This window comes from Ambystoma mexicanum, chromosome 5p, assembly GCF_040938575.1.
Source record: "Ambystoma mexicanum isolate Mex_15411 chromosome 5p, UKY_AmexF1_1, whole genome shotgun sequence".
In the NCBI taxonomy this organism is placed as follows: Eukaryota; Metazoa; Chordata; class Amphibia; order Caudata; family Ambystomatidae; genus Ambystoma; species Ambystoma mexicanum.
Genome location: NC_090930.1, coordinates 749,011,077 through 749,028,468, shown reverse-complemented (window position 1 = coordinate 749,028,468; position 17,392 = coordinate 749,011,077). Strand labels below are relative to the sequence as shown.

General features: G+C 45.8%; 1 protein-coding gene across 2 annotated transcripts in view; it reads left to right on the top strand.

Annotated features, from left to right (window-relative positions):
• VOPP1 (VOPP1 WW domain binding protein) overlaps positions 1-17,392 on the top strand; it is a 446,017-nt gene that overhangs the window by 243,083 nt on the left and 185,542 nt on the right. For both annotated transcript variants that reach the window (XM_069613119.1, XM_069613118.1), the window contains exon 2: positions 12,818-13,006. In XM_069613119.1, coding sequence (XP_069469220.1) covers positions 12,818-13,006 — 189 coding nt within the window. The remainder of the gene's footprint in view (positions 1-12,817; positions 13,007-17,392) is intronic.

The window sequence follows — 17,392 nt, the reverse complement described above, 5'->3', positions numbered from 1 at the left end:
CAAATCGCCCCCTTGAGTTCTGCAAACCCCTTCTCCATTGCCTCAGTCCATTCAATCTTTTCTTTTGTCGCCTGGGCCTTCTTTCGGGCCTGAAGCAAGGGCTTGGTATACGAGCTGTAATCGAAGACCCATGCTCTGACATAGTTGCACAGGCCTAGGAAGCTTTGCATTTGCTTTATCGTGAGTGGCTGAGCTGTGTTCATGATAGCTTCAGCCCTTTCTGGGGTTACCTTTTTTCCCTCGTGTGAGATTAGCTGGCCTATATACAGCACCTCTTGTTGACAGTATTGTAACTTTTCCTTGTCAACCTTATATCCCTTCTCAGCCAGTATAGTCAGTAGCTGGATAGAGTCGCGCCTGCATTGCTCTTCAGTGGTGCTGCAGATCAGAATGTCATCTACATACTGCAAAACAACACTGTCTACCACAATATTGCTTAGGCCCATTTACAGGACTCTATTGAAAATGGACTGAGACTCACAATACCCCTGTGGCAATCTCGTGCTCTTCAGACGCATTTGTCTGAAAGTGAACGATGTCAGATCTTGTGAGTCATGGTGCAATGGGATTGAGAAAAAAGCATTTTTCAAGTCAATCACCGTGAAATATTTTGCCTCAGTGGGTATGTTGCATAGGATTGTAGATGGATTAGGGACTAGAGGGAACTCGTCTTGGACTATGTCGTTTAATGCTCTTAAATCTTGGATTAAATGCCAAGACCCTCGCTTTGATTTCTTGACGGGGTAAATCACTGTGTTACAGGGCGATTCTGACGTCACTAGAATGCCCTGATCCATCATGGCGGAAATTGTCTTTGCGATCCCTTCATCCGCTTCTCTGGACATGGGATATTGTTGTGCTCTTGGTAAAATTGCTCCTGGTTTCAGTTTAATTTTCACTTCTCCTGCCCCCTTCAGGAGGCCTACATCATAGGGTCCTGTAGTCCATACTGTGACAGGTACTTGGGCCATGTCATCATCAAAGTATTCTGGACGTATCAGTGCCAACATCATTCTCTGTGGCACCTCTCGTTTGATCATTTTGACCCAAAATATGAGACTCACTTCCACCCTGGTCTCTTCTAGGTCAGGGTGTTCTTCGAACAGATCATCATCAGTGACGTCAGTCACTCGATACCCTTCTTCAATGGCGATAATCGTGCACCATTGTCTGCCTTCGTCATCATACCCTTCGACCAGTGCTACTTTCCCTCGCACTGCGGCAGTATGTATCATTAAGGGAAATACTTGTCCCTCTTCTTCATGCATAGGTATTCTTGGTCTGAATAGAAACTCATCAGGGGTTCTCATAGTTTTATCTGCGAGGCCTGGCAATCCCGCCATGAGCACACGCACACCATACGCGAACACTTCTGGCTCTAATGGTATAGCTCTCATGGCTATGCGACGGAGTATTCTCTGATTACTTCGCACACGTTTGAATAATGCATTCCTGGAGTGGAGCATACTATGCCATCCTCCGTAAACGAAATTGTCATATTGAACTTTGTCATTAAGTCCCGACCCAAAATGTTTACTGGGGTCTGGCATGAATATAATAAGGGTACATTCATCTCACAATCCCCTGCAGAGACTGTCCGTAAAGTAACTCTACTGTGAGCTCCTGTGAAACTCTGAGTATCTATGGCTTGACCGGACAAGGAAAACTTGCCTTCTCGTATGCATGAAAGCGTTGCACCCGTGTCAACTAAGAAGGAATATTCTTCCCCCCCTATGACGACATTTACCCTTGGTTCCCTGTTAGGGTCTGGTGTTACTGATAGGATAGAGCACATCAAAGTTCCCCATGAGCTGTCCTATTGTATATATAAGTTCGGTCCACTGTACACTTGTGGATTTCCTCCATTTCCAGGGTTGACTCCCCCTCCGGAGTTAGTTCTCTGAGGTATTTGTGGAGGTGCCTGCTGTTGGGTATGCCCTTGTGGCATGTTCCCCAGGTTCGGGGGTTGGACCCCTTGTGGCGTACCCTACTGCAAGCCTGGTGCTTGCTGCTCCACTGTGTGATTCTGTGCACCACCTTGTTGTGGGACGGCAGGCTAATTTACCAAGCCTATTCCTATTTTTTGGCCATTTTGCCAGATGCCTTGGCTTCTGCATGCGCGCGCCATGTGCCCTGTCATTCCACACAGCCAACACACTGTCGGTGGTTGGGCCATCTGTCCATTTGCCGTATCTGGACTGCCCATCTGCATGTTTTGAAAGACACCTTCATTATTCTGAAAACTTCCCTGATTGCTTTGAAACCCTCCCTGATTACTCTGCCATCCCCTTCCTCTAAATCCCCTTCCCCTCGGGTAAAATCCCATGCTACCCTGGTTATTCTGCGATGGGATAGTCGCTTGTTGTGCGCTTGGTTCAGCTGGGCTTGTCAACATGGCTCCCTCGAGAGCATACTTTGAGAGTTTCTTTTGCACCAGCTTCGCTTCCTCACCCTTACGAGTTGCCTCCTTTTTTCGGTTCTTTTCTTCAACAATCTACAGTAGTGTGCAATTGTCAACTGTATTTCGGCCCATGGTTTAGCTTCTACACCTACCAATTTCTTGAGCTGTTTTTGCACCGGTTCAGGCAACCCTTGGCACAATATATGGTAGAATACAGGGATAGATTTCATCCAAGATTCATGCGTTTCGAGCACCCATGCGTCTTGAAAATTCTGGATATAAATCAACGGATCCTCTGATTCTTTCATTTTTCGAGTCATTATAGCTCCCATATCAGAAGTGTCTGGGTACAGTACTCGTAGCGCTTTCCATACTGCGGCTCTACAGTTATTAAATGGCGCTCCATCATGGGTTGTGTTAATTATGGTAACCCCAGGGTACCCAGCTTGTTTCCATACATCGTCTGCCCTTTCCCCAAGTATGGCGATCAGGAGGCCCTTAATGTCCCCTATAGCTAAGGTGACACCCCCTGTCATTTTCTCTAACTCATGTATCCACTTCCCATCTCGCAAAGTCAGCATTGGGAGCTTGTTTTTCAGGTTCTCTCGATCCATGTGTGGCCATGGCATATATTGTGGTCTTGCTCCCCCTTTTTCTAGCAGCGGGAATTGGAGTGCGCAGTCTTCCTTCTCTTTTCCCATAGCTCTCCTGTCTATCGCTGGGGTATCATTCCTGTATTGCCGTCTACCTGGCAGTGTCCTCAGTCTGTCTACATAGGCAGGTGCTGACACCCGCCTCTGACCGTGGGAAGTTCCCTCATGTTGGCCAGGTTGCGCGGCGGACTTCGATGCCCTAGGTGCAGATTCGCCAGCATCTGACCATCGTAACCCTTGGTCCCTTGGGAGCCGCTTTTCACGCTGTCTTCCTTCTTCGTGTGCCTTGTCCTCCGTCTCCCCACCGGAGTCGGACTCTGACTGTTCCCAGTTTACGCAACTCCTTGCATCTTCTTCGTTCTTACCAATCTCCAGCCTATCTAGGGACAGTCCCCTGCTCCCACTACTTCGGGTGACATCCTCAGTGTCATACAGTTGAGTGCTTTCCAAGCACTCGTCTTCCCTTCCCCCTTGGGAAATTTGTTCCAGCCCCATTTCATTGTATATTTTATCAATCGTTTCCCCGATGCTTCTGGTGTCGAAGTCATCGTCAATATTTGCCCCACTCGTGCCTGGTACTGAGTCATACGCAGGAAAGAATTCTTCTATGTCTTCCCATTCTACAACAGGATTGGGTTTTTTAACTTCCCACTCCAAATATTCAAGATCCCGTGCCCTCTGTCTACGTTTGTGTTCTATATCATCATTGACTTCCTTGCTCTTCCTCGCTTCTTCTCTAGTCTTATCTTCTTTCCTTTTCATGCTGTCTTACTTCTTCGTGTGCCTCGTCCTCCGTCTCCCCACCGGAGTCGGACTCTGACTGTTCCCAGGTTATGCAACTTCTTGCATCTTCTTCGTTCTTACCAATCTCCAGCCTATCTAGGGACAGTCCCCTGCTCCCACTACTATGGGTGACATCCTCAGTGTCATACAGTTGACTGCTTTCCAAGCACTCGTCTTCCCTTCCCCTTTGGGAAATTTGTTCCAGCCCCATTTCATCGTATATTTTATCAATCATTTCCCCAATGCTTCTGGTGTCAAAGTCATCGTCAATATTTACCCCACTCGTGCCTGGTACTGAGTCATACGCAGGAAATAATTCTTCAATGTCTTCCCATTCTACAACAGGATTGGGTTTTTTAACTTCCCACTCCAAATATTCAAGATCCCGTGCCCTCTGTCTACGTTTGCGTTCTATATCATCATCGACTTCCTTGCTCTTCCTCGCTTCTTCTCTAGTCTTATCTTCTTTCCTTCTCCTTTCATTTCTACGTTCCTTTGCCCTTCTAACTTCCTCATCTTCTCGTCTCTTTACTCTCTTTTCACGTACTCTTTGCTCTTCTTCCAACTTTTGCATGTTCTGCCTGTATTTTTCATAGGCTGCGTATTGTGTGCGACTGAGCGGTATTCCTTGCTCTTCGCAATGAAGTTGTTCTCTCCTAAGCCTATCCTTTCTTTTCGTTCTCTCGTCCCTTATTTCCTTATCCTTTTCTTCCTCCCTTCTTTGTGTCTCATCAGACTTCTCTCTCTCTCTCACATCATCACTTCCCTTTCCATCCTTAGTTCTGGGTGACATCAGATGTTGGTAACTCTTCGCGCCTGGCTGGTCACATGTCTGTTCACCGTGACTGTGCTTCAGTTTCCAGCATTTCGTGTATTTGATTCTTCCTTAGCCTCGCCACCTGCCTGGACTCCCCTTATCTTGACCTTCACGGTTCAGGCTGGTATGCTCTGAAGTTTCGATTCTTCAGAGTTGCCGCTCTCCTCCCTTCCTTAGGTTGACCTCGAATTCCCAGGCGTGAGCTGCTTCTTTGCTGAGTTTCGATTCCGCTCTTCCTTCTGGCTCTAGCAGGAATATGAAACCTGGCCTGGTAGGCCTCTGGCCACCTGGGCATACTTCTGCTTACAAAATGGAGTCGCACTTGTATAATGTGCTTTATTGAGGTAGATATATGATTGGCGCTTGCCGCTCTATTCTTCTACTAAGCATTGCAAGCAGTACTGTTTTCTTAGCTTCTTGCTTTCCAAGCCTATTTACATGTGTTAGCTGGTTGGATACTTCCATCTTGTTTTACAGCGATGTTTCCTTACGTTTCAACATCTTCTCCTGCGTCCATTACATCTATTTTCATAGCTGCTCGCACTGGCGTGTTATCTTTGATTGTCGTTTTCGTTCAGCCGTGAGTCTGTCCTGGCCCTCGTGTCATTTCCACTGGCCATCCATTAAGGCTCTTTGGGTCTCTTCGTGGACCGTCTGTAGGTACTCTTCATTTCGTGTCAGCTGCTGGTACGGTTGTCTAAGAGGGTACCGTGCAGCCCATGGTTGTCTGGTTATGGGCGTTTCAACAGGTATGGCTATTCTGATGTACACTGGGCAGAGTCCACGTGCAGCTCTCTGTTGGTTCATCTACTCTTCATACGTCACATACCTTGGCGAGTACGTTCCTGGTACCTCGAAATGGGGGGCAGGGGTGCAGGCCATGTCTGGGGCCTCCTCTACAAGTGTGAGCCTCCAGGTTGGAGGGTGAGCTGAGGCAAGTGCTGAGGGTTGACAAAAGCTGGGAGGGATTCAGTGTGGGAGGTCAGGGCACCCGGCGATGCATAAGGGCCATGAACACCAAACAAGCAGTTGTGAGATTAGCAGAGGCGAGTGGGGGTGGGGTGAAGGCAGAGGTAAAGAGGAAAGTCTTGAGAAGCTTCCGTAATTTAAGAAAGTCACAATCAAGACGAAGAGGGTGAGGCTGTTCCAAAGAAGGGAGCCAGCTGAGAACAGAGCTTGACCTCATGCCCTCTGTTTAGTGAAACGCTTTACACATAAAGAGTTGGTGCCAGAGGATCACAGGGGTCTAGAGGTCAATATACACACATGATCATTTGCCTGCAAATCTTGTCTTTCAAACTGCCTGTATTTTGAGCAGGCATGTGATATACCACGGTTACCGCCAGAGAACATTCATGCATAGCAAAGCCTTGATGTATGTGTAGTGCATCTCTGCTAATATTATTAAATAACCAGGGGCCATTTGGGTTTCAGGCAGGTGTCTAATTTGCAAAGATGCGTCATGCTAAGTGGTGTGTACATTAATGTGTTACATGATTAAAGGATCAGTCAGCGGGGATGATAGAGAAGGGAGGTTGTGTGAGCGGCAGAATGAAAGATAGTCCTGCGCCATCCCATGCCTACCACTTATGCAGTAATTTATGATGCGTGATTGGATGTACAGACCTCCATTGATCATGCCTGGTCACTCTGACGCATTCTTCATACAGATCTTCGATTAAATAAAATAAATAGTATGAGACTGATTCTATTCCGTATGGGAGAACAATCATGTCGCACTATATTTTGCTTGATTATGCCAATTGTATCTCAACGTATTATTTGATTAAAGTAAATCAACACAATGCCGCGTTCTTCTAGTGCTGTTTAAGATTTGTGAACAATTCTGAAGTGAAAGCGCTCGCCGTTGTGTAAAGTACACACTTCAAGGGGGAGGAAAAGTTAGAAGAGGACACTGGCGCGTGGAAAATTCAGATCTGAGAGTCAGAGGAGGGTCTGCAGCGGAGAACAAAGCTATCGCCAACCTTTGGACGGCTATAGGAAGCAGAGGCCACCCAAGCCAAAGCAAGGACCACCAGGAATGCTTTGTGCGTAAAAAGGATTTGGATGAACTAGGGGCCACCGGTAAGTGGTATGATTACTCACCGCCCTTAGCTCACTCTGGGGTCAAACTTGGCATTTTTTAATGTTGACTGGGCTACGAATTCCCCTCTTTGGTTGCACTTCAAAGTGCGCTTCAAAGTGCACAGGTGCTGCGGGTGCGGATGCGGGTCTGCTTTACAACTATCATCACGAATGCAGGACAAAGAAAGCATGAATGCAGATGGTCTCAGGACACTTGAGGAAATGTGAGAGTCACCAGCAGGGGCCGTCACTGGCGCAGAGTGATGCAGAGGTACCCAAGTTTAGTGGACTGACGCATGCTTCTCTCTCGCGGCCCAAAGCAGTAGGGATGGCAAGATTTGGCAAGACAATGCTCTGCACTACTAACTCGGGTACCCCCAAAGCTTGAGCCGAAACTTGATAAGACAAGGCCCAGCACGTGTGCCAAGGTATAAGCTGGTCAGTCTACTGCAGGGCCCAGGCACACTTCCGAGAAGGCTCGTTTGCAGGGCACCAAGGAGGCGTTGAGCATAATTGGTCCCACCACTCCCAGGGGTTGAAGCACCTTTGCAGGTCTTCGGAGATCCAGCGCAAAGCAGGGCTATACCGGGACAACAGCAGGTTCAGGGTAACACACCGTGTCTGCGTGTCTCCGGATAGTCCTTGGATCTGCTTAGCTTCTCTGGATACTTGGCTCCGTGCATAGGTTGATTCAGACCTATGGGTGATCTGTGGCTCTGCACTCAGGCACGCTCCTCATATCCCAAAGTCCAGTGAGTTCTCGCAAATAGCAGATTTTCCCCACTCATGCATGCCAGCAGAGGTCCAATCAGAGACCACTCTGCCTCTCATGCTCTCGTGCACACCAGATCTCCTGGCACCAGTATTGTGGATTGGGGCCAGACAGTCAATGCCCATTAGCCTGCGAAAAGCACTGGCTTCCGTGGGTGAATGCATGCCCAAATAAGCACTCCCCGGGTCAAAAGACCAGGAGAAAGGCCAACGGACAAAATGTCCAGAGGAGAAGACAAAAGACCTCGTGGCACGGCCATGACCGACGCTAGCCAGTAATGAGCCACACGCGGTAAGCGCAGTATGGCTTGGTGAAGAAATGTAAAAATACATGAAAAAGATTCTGCTGCCACCGGTCTATTCCTAGGCACATTGTCCAGTTACCAAAAATTCCTTAAGGGATGTCTAGGGCCTGAAAACTCAAGAACCCCAGTGCGCAGTACAGTAATGTACTTTGCACACTGAAATACAGTTGCCAAAAGTGGCAACAAAGTCATAAAACTAAGAGAAGCAAAGTTTCTCAGTATTGACTGCCTGAAGGACAAGTCAGTTTCCCGATAAAATGAGCGAAAGCCCAGTGCAGTGCAGCTGGAGGCTGTTCATCATTGGCAGAAAGTCAGAACAGGAGGTTGAAACAAAAGCAAAAAGTTGGGGCTCCACAAATATCTAGGTAAAATAACATTAAGTGAAATTTTACCTAACAGGTGGTAAATCCAGTGAATTACTGCCAAAATCCGTTAATCAGTTACTGTTTCTCTGCCCCTTGAACTTAGCATGGGATTCTGAGTGGTCGAATGAATGGGTTAGTGCCATTTTTGGAGTCCACAGGACCCCATCGGGATTTTGGTGGATTTACCACTAGCAGTAAATACGACCGTTTTTGGCAATAAAGTGGAAGATTTTCTTTCAGCAGCACACAGGAGGTAAATCCTCAACTTGAATGCCAAACTCATAGTTCTGAGGTGTGTTATATGCAGCATTAATTACCTCCACTTTTATGCCACACTGGCAAACTTGTAATGAGCCCCATGTGCTTTACTGCTGATTTTTATTTTGGAATTTTCCTTTATTTTCAGTTCAGTGCAGCAGCAAAACGCAGGGAGAAAACACCTGCAGCCCCATATTCGTGTATGTGCTGCAAGCCCAGTGTATGAATTATGGAAGCCATTTTAAATCACTAAAGTAAGCCATTTTAACTGAAGCAGATGAAATACTGACCAGGCGTGGGCACAGACATTGCAAATACTGCTTCCAACTTCTTTTTATCTGAATGGTAGAAGGAAAGGTTAGATTAGGAACGTGCCAAAATGTTGCACCTGGTACAGCTCATCCTAGGAGCAACATAGCCAAATTTGGCAGCCACAATACATGCATCAGGCGCTTGTTTTACAACTGAGAGAAAGGAAAGACGCTGTTCCTCTGAGATTTAAGCAAGTGTATATGTCAGCTTATTTCCTGTTGAATTGCAATTCGACGAGGTGGAGTAGCTTAAAGCAGGTGACGACCCCTTGCCTCGGGGGACAAAAAAGTTAATGGAACCGTCAAAGTCACTCAAGGCATGGTCACGAGTGCTCCTGTTGGCTCGTGAGAAATACATTCAAATATCAGTGCCTCTGAGATGCCTGTTTACATTTCTCTGCAAACCTTAAAGGGCACAGCTCCTGCCTTGACTGGGAGTGCACCATTGCAGCAACTATTCCTCTGCGAATAAGGCATGGTGGCGTGTTGGAGACATGCTTTGATGCGGCAGCTGCAGGAATGCTTTTAGTTCGTGAGCGAACACAGGAGAGGTTGTGCGCCGCATATTATATGTTGAGATGAAAATAAAGGAGAGATGCTTCTGCTTTCAGTCAGAGCAGGGGGCACCTTACCTATGGCATAGCTTATGAGTCAAAACCGGCATGTTGCTTCCCTAATTGCACAAAGGTATACAGGAATTTCCAGACAAAAACAATTTCTAATGTGATGTCATGTAATTGGGGTAGTGTCAGGAACCTGAGGGCATCCTCACTTTTTCTCTCCATCATCCTCTGCTCAGCTGGCCAGGGAAGGGCCATCGCTGTTGGATCCTGACCCTTGGGATGAAGATGCAAGGGAGGATCACCAGGGTAAAGGAGACTTGGGGAATAGGAGAATGTCCATAGGTGAGGCACGATACTCCCCCATTTCCATTCCATGATATGATGGGTTATTTATAACGTGCTTAATACCCAGAGCTTTCTAAGCGTGAACCCGGGGATCAAACCTGTGGTGCTCTGTGTCGTCTTGCTTCCCTGAGCTATCCTCCCGAGGTGATGAACCCTCCGTCCCTTCTGCATTTATGGGATATTGCTACCCTTTTCCCTCTCCCCAGAAAAACACATAATACGGGAACACTTTATTTTTTTTAGCATTTTTAAAGCGCTCACACAGTCTGCAGGCATAAACGCGCTGTTACGGGAATTGTTTGTATTTTCAGTTGCATAATTGTTTTTATTTTTTTGTCTTAGCTGCGTATTTGTAACGCGCTTAAACACCCACAGGTTTCTAAGTGCGGACCCGGGGATCGAACCTGCGTTGCTTTGTGTCGTCTTGCTTCCAAGGCACGCACGTTGCCGTTAAGCTATCCTCCCGGGACGCTAGGAGGAGGGTGTAGAAGAGGAGGTCCGCAGGCAAGACATGGTATCTCTCTTTTCCTTATGTGAACCAACCTGACCCTCTCCCGGCCTTTGTGGGCATTTGCAAACCATCTCCCCTAATTTTCCCTCATTCAAATTACTATAGCACTGGGACGAGGAAGAGGCAACAAGGAGTAGTGAACACTAGTAAGTCATTTCACCACTCTAGTACTGAGACAAGAAAGAGGCTTGTAGAGTATTGTAAAGGTCAGGCATGTCCCGAGCGCTCCACTAATTACGACCAGGCAATTACAATTATGGACTCACACCTGCAACCTGTCAAGTGGTTGGAGGTGTATAAATAGGATAGTGTCCAGCAGAAAAGAAAGCAGCAGGAGAGAGCCGAGGCCAATCGTTGAAGGCCTGGAGGGAGTATCCTGCATACCAGGAGGCAGCCCTAGTGGGTCCTGCAGGAGAGCCAGGATGCCGGCAGACGATCCCAAGAAGCTATGGATTCAAGGGCTCGGCGGGCTACAAGAAAGCCACGTGTGTGGGAGCCTCACTGGTCGGAGGTCTGAAGCCGGAGTTGAGGATCCAGAAGAAAGGAGCAGAGTTAACGACAGCATCCACGTGGAGAAAGCGGAGCTGCCAGCAAGATATGAAGGGAAGGTGATGTGCGAGCGGGGCTCGGGGTCAAAGGAAAGCATGTCGGTGGGGCAGAAGCCAAAAGCAAAGCTGCCCGGAGGAGATGCCAGGGACTGGTGAGTGAGAAGGAAAGAGCACTCAAACCGGGGCACTCCTGGGGACTATGGGGAAGTCACAATAGATGCTGAATGAAAGAAAAAGTATGTGCAAGATGAAATGAACCCAAAGCAACGAGTTGAAATGAAATATAAGCTCAATATAAAATTCAAGCAACAGATTAAAAGTTATTGAATATCAAACTAAATGAAGGCTTTTGGCAAAGTTATGACCTGATAAATCCGTGTGATATTCAAGTACCGTCTATTGAAAGGCAATGGAAAGCAAATATGAAAGATTGCTAGAAAGTATGAAAGCAAGGTGGTGAAGGAACAAAAACACCACAAAGTGAACTATAATTGAAAACATGTTGCGGCAAAGCCCAGAGACTGACAAAGGAAATAATTCACTGTGGTGAAGCCAAGAGGCTGATCAGGAAAAGCCGAGTGAGCGTGAACCATCCCCCAGGTATAAAGACAGAAGAACTTGTGTGGGCTAAGGGGCCTAGAGTTACTGGTTGCGCGAGCATGATGGGTGGACCGTCTGGTCTGACAACTGCGCCTAGACCGGGGAAATCCCAACTGTGAAATCCAAAGAGGTTGTTGAAGTGAAACACGAGAAAGCAATCTGATTGAACTGTTAAGAAAACAGAAGGAGTATAAAGTAGGCTTGGAGTTGTGTTTGAACATTGCAAGATTGAGAAGAAGCAGAAGTTGCTAAGCTGAACCTGGGGAAGATAACCCCAAGGCTTTGTTGAACTGAATAATTTAACTTCTCACCATTCTACCAATGATAGTTGTCTCCAGAGGCAATGACTTTGATAGAGCCTTGGAACGAGAATTAAAATTCCCAATGAAGACTGGATGAGTCTCAAATGATTGGAATGTGATATTTTAGGGGGCCTATTGATGCCACTGTCCCACAGCACTCTTTGGCGGAGCTTGTATCTAGAGCAAAAAGTAGTACTTCCTATTTTTTTATCTAAACCAACTGGGATCTAAAAGTAGTTCAATGTTGGAATCGTATCTCGAGAACAGCGAATATGTACGATTTGCCGGGACCACCTTGAGTCAACTAAGCATTTTTTGCCTGAGCGATTCCATTTGAAGACTAGAAGAAATATGCAAGGGATATTCTGGCTTAGTACGATAGATTTAATGCAGACGCTGGGATACGATTGCTGATGGCTGCTCCAACGAACAGGATAAGTTTAATGTAATCAGCCACTACGAAATGAGTTAAGGATAGAATAGGAAAAGTGACGCAGATTGGGTAATGAACATTCATTTTTTGATGGATTTAGGAGGAAGCATATTTGCCTTGTATGCAATGCTTGATTATGAATGTGTTTCTTTAATGACTTGTGCTGTGTTCTCCCTTAAGCATAGAAGGGGATAAGGACAGCAGATGGGGCTATTAACATTAACTTTTATGGGAGCTGTGAAAAATGCATGTCAATTAGTTTGTATTTGATGACTGAAAAGTAATTGTGTTATCTATGTGCTATGCCGGGTGTAACGCACTGCAACCCTCGGGGTCTGCACACATATCAGGTTTACACATTTACTTTATTGGGTATAACGTTTTTTGATGTTCGTTAATACAGTGCTGGTATTACGGTTTATTTCTATTAAATGTAAAATCAAATTACAAAATGGAGACAATGCTAAGCAGACTGACTGTCAAAACCATGAATGATCTTTAATGGCTGTGGCAATTTATATTCAAGCGTGGGAACGGTTTAGTGGTGCATAATTATGTTGGAATATATAGACACATCGAAATTAATGTGGATTATAGGTCCATGTATAACATATTGCAATTGTGTACACCATAAGCAGGCAGAGTTATCCACAACTAGCGTAGAAATGAGCACCTTCTGTGATAATTAACAGTAACAAAGGCCTCTGCGTAGAACAATGTTTCCCCTTCAGCTTTACAAACACAACTCTTCCCATCTGCTTCCCAGAGGAATGCTGCTTGCAGCCCAGCAGCAGCGGCTATGTCTCGGGAAACAAGATGGCTGACTGCAGTGACTTCATGGAACCAACGGAAGCAGTGCAAACGGTCCAGGCATTGCCATTTTCGAAGTCGAAACACAGGAGTATGGGCCATTTGGCGCCTCATTCAATCACACTGTTATGGGAGCAACACTGAGGTAACTGTTTGAACTTCCACACCTCCCTTGGAGGGATATTGACATGTGCTGCCCTTTAATTCACCAAGTTGCATGTTGTGCTGGTGCTTGGGTGCCAATATACCTGATGAGGTATGGGCTGGACTTGTTAGTTAAATCTGGAAAAAAGATCTGGGGCTATGCCAATTTTATGACTGTTGGGGCTCGGGGCTAGCTAGCCTTTTGGTTGTAGCCCCTGAGCTTCTATGCAGGGCTACAACCAAAAGTCCTGGGGCTATAGCCCCCTGTAGCAACGCCTCTGTGGAAACACATGACTTGCTCAGATCCGTCTCTATTTCCATGCTGCAGGAAGTAAATCTGTGCACTTCTAGCCCAGAGCGGGCCCTGGACACCAGCAGCCATTGGCGGGCTTTCAGGTTGAGTGCTGCTTGATCCTGTTTCCTAAAATTTAAACATAGGATGGTTTCTATTCTTTTTATTCTTTGTAATTACACATATTATTTTTTCTTCAGGAATCCAATCTGGATGGATTTGCAAGGACCAAGGCTTTGATTGAGGTCTGTGCAGTGGCTTGATTGCAGTGATAGCCAGGATCTTTCTGACCATGTTAAGGTGATGGTTAGTGGCTATCACCAATGCTTCAACTTGAGGGGGGAAGCATAGCTTAAAGATAATATTACGATCCTATCGTTTTGTGATGCAAATAGTGGACCGTAAAGGATTTAAGGTGATGAGTAAGGTGTTTATTTGTCCTCCATCCGGAAGAACCTCAATTGTGCCCTTGTTGTGAAGCAACTTTATTGATATACAGGTCCAAGACAATGCAAGATCATGATTCAATGCTGATCCCCCATCTCCAGTCAGATATGAATTTGCATGCTTTTCCACAAACATTTGTACGGGAAAACGGTGGTGATAAATGAATTTGTGAGGGGGATGCATTTATGCATTGGCCAGCAATAAGGAGAGTGAGGCGACTTCAAAACCTCCAAATATTACCTTTTCTCTACTGCACATGGATGAACCCAACCACACCTCTTGTCTCGATTCATGTTCCAATCCTGAGTCCCTTTCAGAACTGCCGTGGTCGTACTGAGCCAGGTGTGTAGATGAATGTGAATAAGTTGTTGTTCCAGGTTCTATATGATTTTGTCAAAAGGATTTTATCGAATTCAGTTTCATCTATAAAAAGAAAATGTGTTGTACATTTTGCAGCAAATATGTGAGGGGCTCTCTCTCTTGAAGCCCACTACATTATTTATTCACCTAAACCCACCGCCCACACATAATTGCGGCAACATTCGTTAAAATAAATTAGATGAAATCGAATTTGACCAAATCTGCCGTCGCAAATGCTCCCTATCCCATTGTTCCACTGTCTTGTATGCAGCAGAGAGGTCCAAACGAGTTACAGCTGATGACGAGCTTGCACTCAGGCCATGGAGCTGCTCCTCATGGATGTCCATGAGGCAGGTTTTGGTTCCTCCTCGAGGGTTGGAACCCTGACTGTCGATTGTGGAGTAGGTTGTTAACTTCCACATACTCTTGCTTTGCTGGGTCACTTTACTCTCCAGTGGTTTATTCTGGTAAGCGATATTGAGAACAGGCCTGTAGTTGGAAGGCTATTTGAGATCTGCTGGAGGTTTCGTTTGCAGGGCATTACAAAAGCATATCAGGTACACAATCAGAAAAGGGTTCAATTTAGGCTGAGATTAGGCAGGGTACCAGGGAGGCACCAGCTGGAAGGTGGTAGATTGCTCCTGCCTGCTGCAAATGCTGCCTCTATTCTGAATGTGGGAATTGGATGGCAAAATGTTAGTGGAAATAAATCGGTGATATCGTCGCCTCCCTTAAGGGTTGATCTACACACATTTCTGGTTAAGTGTGCACGCAGAAATCTAACTCGGCACACACAGTCAAACCTGATTCCACATAAATGCACTCACCCTAAATGGGAGAGACAGGATTGATCTGTTTGTGTGTCTTTGCTCACCTTCTTATCATATTATTTTTCACTCTGCTGCAGGGAAACAACCCTAAGATCCTTCCGTGTGAGCCATGAGTAGAAGTGCCAGTTCCCAGAATCCACCTCACCCCTTCCTCTTAATCCACAGTTTATGTCACTAGTGAGCCTGATTACGCTTGTCTGTGTATCCCTACACTAAAAATATAGTGCAAGGAAAGCAAGAACACAAAATGGCGACTGAACATGTGCAGTTATCTGACAGACTGCTTAATGGATGCCAACAGGTTTATTCCCAAGACATACCAATGGATGTTCGAATTCTAATGCGAAAATCACTCTCTGTTCTGTCAGATATCTGCTGCCCATATGGCGAGTGGGCGTCACGTGTAAGAGCAGGTTTTTTATAGTTCTCAGATGAGCTATGTATCTCGGTTCTCTACATTTAAAAATATTGCGAGCTGTCCTTTTGTAAACATTTTCTTTTGTAGTTTTAGTTTGGGCAATCATTGAAAAGTAGGTCGTATGAATTTCTTGCGTGAATACCCTGGGCATGGAGCGCAGCGACCCTTCGCTACAGTCACACTCCTTGCAGATAGTATGTATGTTAATGACTTTTCACATGTAGTGTAATTCGATTTTCATTTGCGAATTCAGCTGTTTTATCATAAGAGAAAGCATTGTGTTGACTTTACTTACTCGAAATGGAGAACCTGGATGGATAACAACATTGTTGATTAATGTTTTCAATGAGGAGATTGATCAAGCGCTTATGATGTTTCTAAATTTAAGTTTTTCCTCTATACTGATGTCCTCTAGTTGAAACCCTTTCCCCAATTGGAGCACCAATTCCTTAGCTATGTTAGATATAATTTGGCATTAGAAACCACCTTTGTTGGTCTTTATAAAAAAAGAAATGGTCTGTCACGTCAGGTGCCAAATCGTAAGTGGGGTACGTGGAAGGGTAAACAGGAGGATGGCCAGCACCCCCTACTGTGTCTGCCTCAGAGATTGTTAACACCAGTATCACAGGGTGGCAGTTAGAGCTTTAAGTGGGCTGGGGCCAGCCAGTGCTCACCCCGACTAGCTCAGCCATGCCGACCTCTCAGGCAGCCTTTTAACCGAGTGCTGCATGGTGTACAGCATTTCAAATTAGAAAAGAGAAAACTGCATTTTTCTAATCCGAAATGCTGACACCTGAAGCCAGCTGTGTAACTGAGCAGCGCTTCGGCTAAACCTACTGTAGGAAGCCCATCAGCCATGCATGTTAGCTCTTTACTCAGAAACAAAAGGAGAGGCTGGCCAACATAGCCCTCCTCCTGTTTCGGAATAAAGAGACATCACACATCAGGCAGCCTATTGCATTCAAAGAGCCGTGTGGTTAAAGGGTTGCCTGGGGGGGCTCTGATCAACACATAAGCATGTGATTGCATTCAGAAAACAGGCAAGTCACATGCTACTGAGGGCTCTGGCAATTCTGTCTTATGTTGCCAGAATATATGCGTCTTGTGACGTCACGTGGATTTTGAGTAGTATACCTCTGCCATTTGCACAACCAGATTTCTAATTGCAGAGCCTAGAGGGATAGTAAGAAAAGCCTGGATAGAGCTAGAAAAGTCATGCTGGCAAGCCTTGAAAGCAATCATAAAGAGAAATGTATTCTGAGTTTGCTTTATTGCGCCAATACACATTTGCTGATGAGACATCCTGTTCTGTGGGGTGAATACGCATGTTGATTAGATATCCTCCCATGATAATATGAGAGCGTTGATTTATCTGTTGACTTGAGACTATACTTATCCCTGATGTGTTTAGGGAACATTTTTCATCCTTTTGATACTTGATATGCCATGGAAATGGTTTCCGTTCTCTTGATTAAACTTTTACTCCACCATGCCTTTGCTATTGGCCCTTGTGTGTCTTTTTGTCGCAGGACGCCTCTCTGGGAGGTTTTATCTTGTGTTATTATTTGTGCATAGTTCCTTATTGTTCCTTTCGTGTTTGTTTGTGGAAGGACGCCTCTCCGGGAGGTTTTATCTTGTGTTATTATTTGTGCATGGTTCCCTTATTGTTCCTTTCGTGTTTGTTTGTGGAAGGACGCCTCTCTGGGAGGTTTTATCTTGTGTTATTATTTGTGCATGGTTCTCTTATTGTTCCTTTCGTGTTTGTTTGTGGAAGGACGCCTCTCTGGGAGGTTTTATCTTGTGTTATTATTTGTGCATGGTTCCCTTATTGGTCCTTGTGTGTCTGTTTGTGGAAGGACGCCTCTCTGGGAGGTTTTATCTTGTGTTATTATTTGTGCATGGTTCCCTTATTGGTCCTTGTGTGTGCGCACAAAACCCACAGGCATCTTGGCGCTAGTTGATTAGGAGAAAGGGGGGAAAGGGTTACATGGGAGAGGTTCAGAGCTTAGTTGAAGAGTAAGGTTTCGAGCTGTTTCCTGA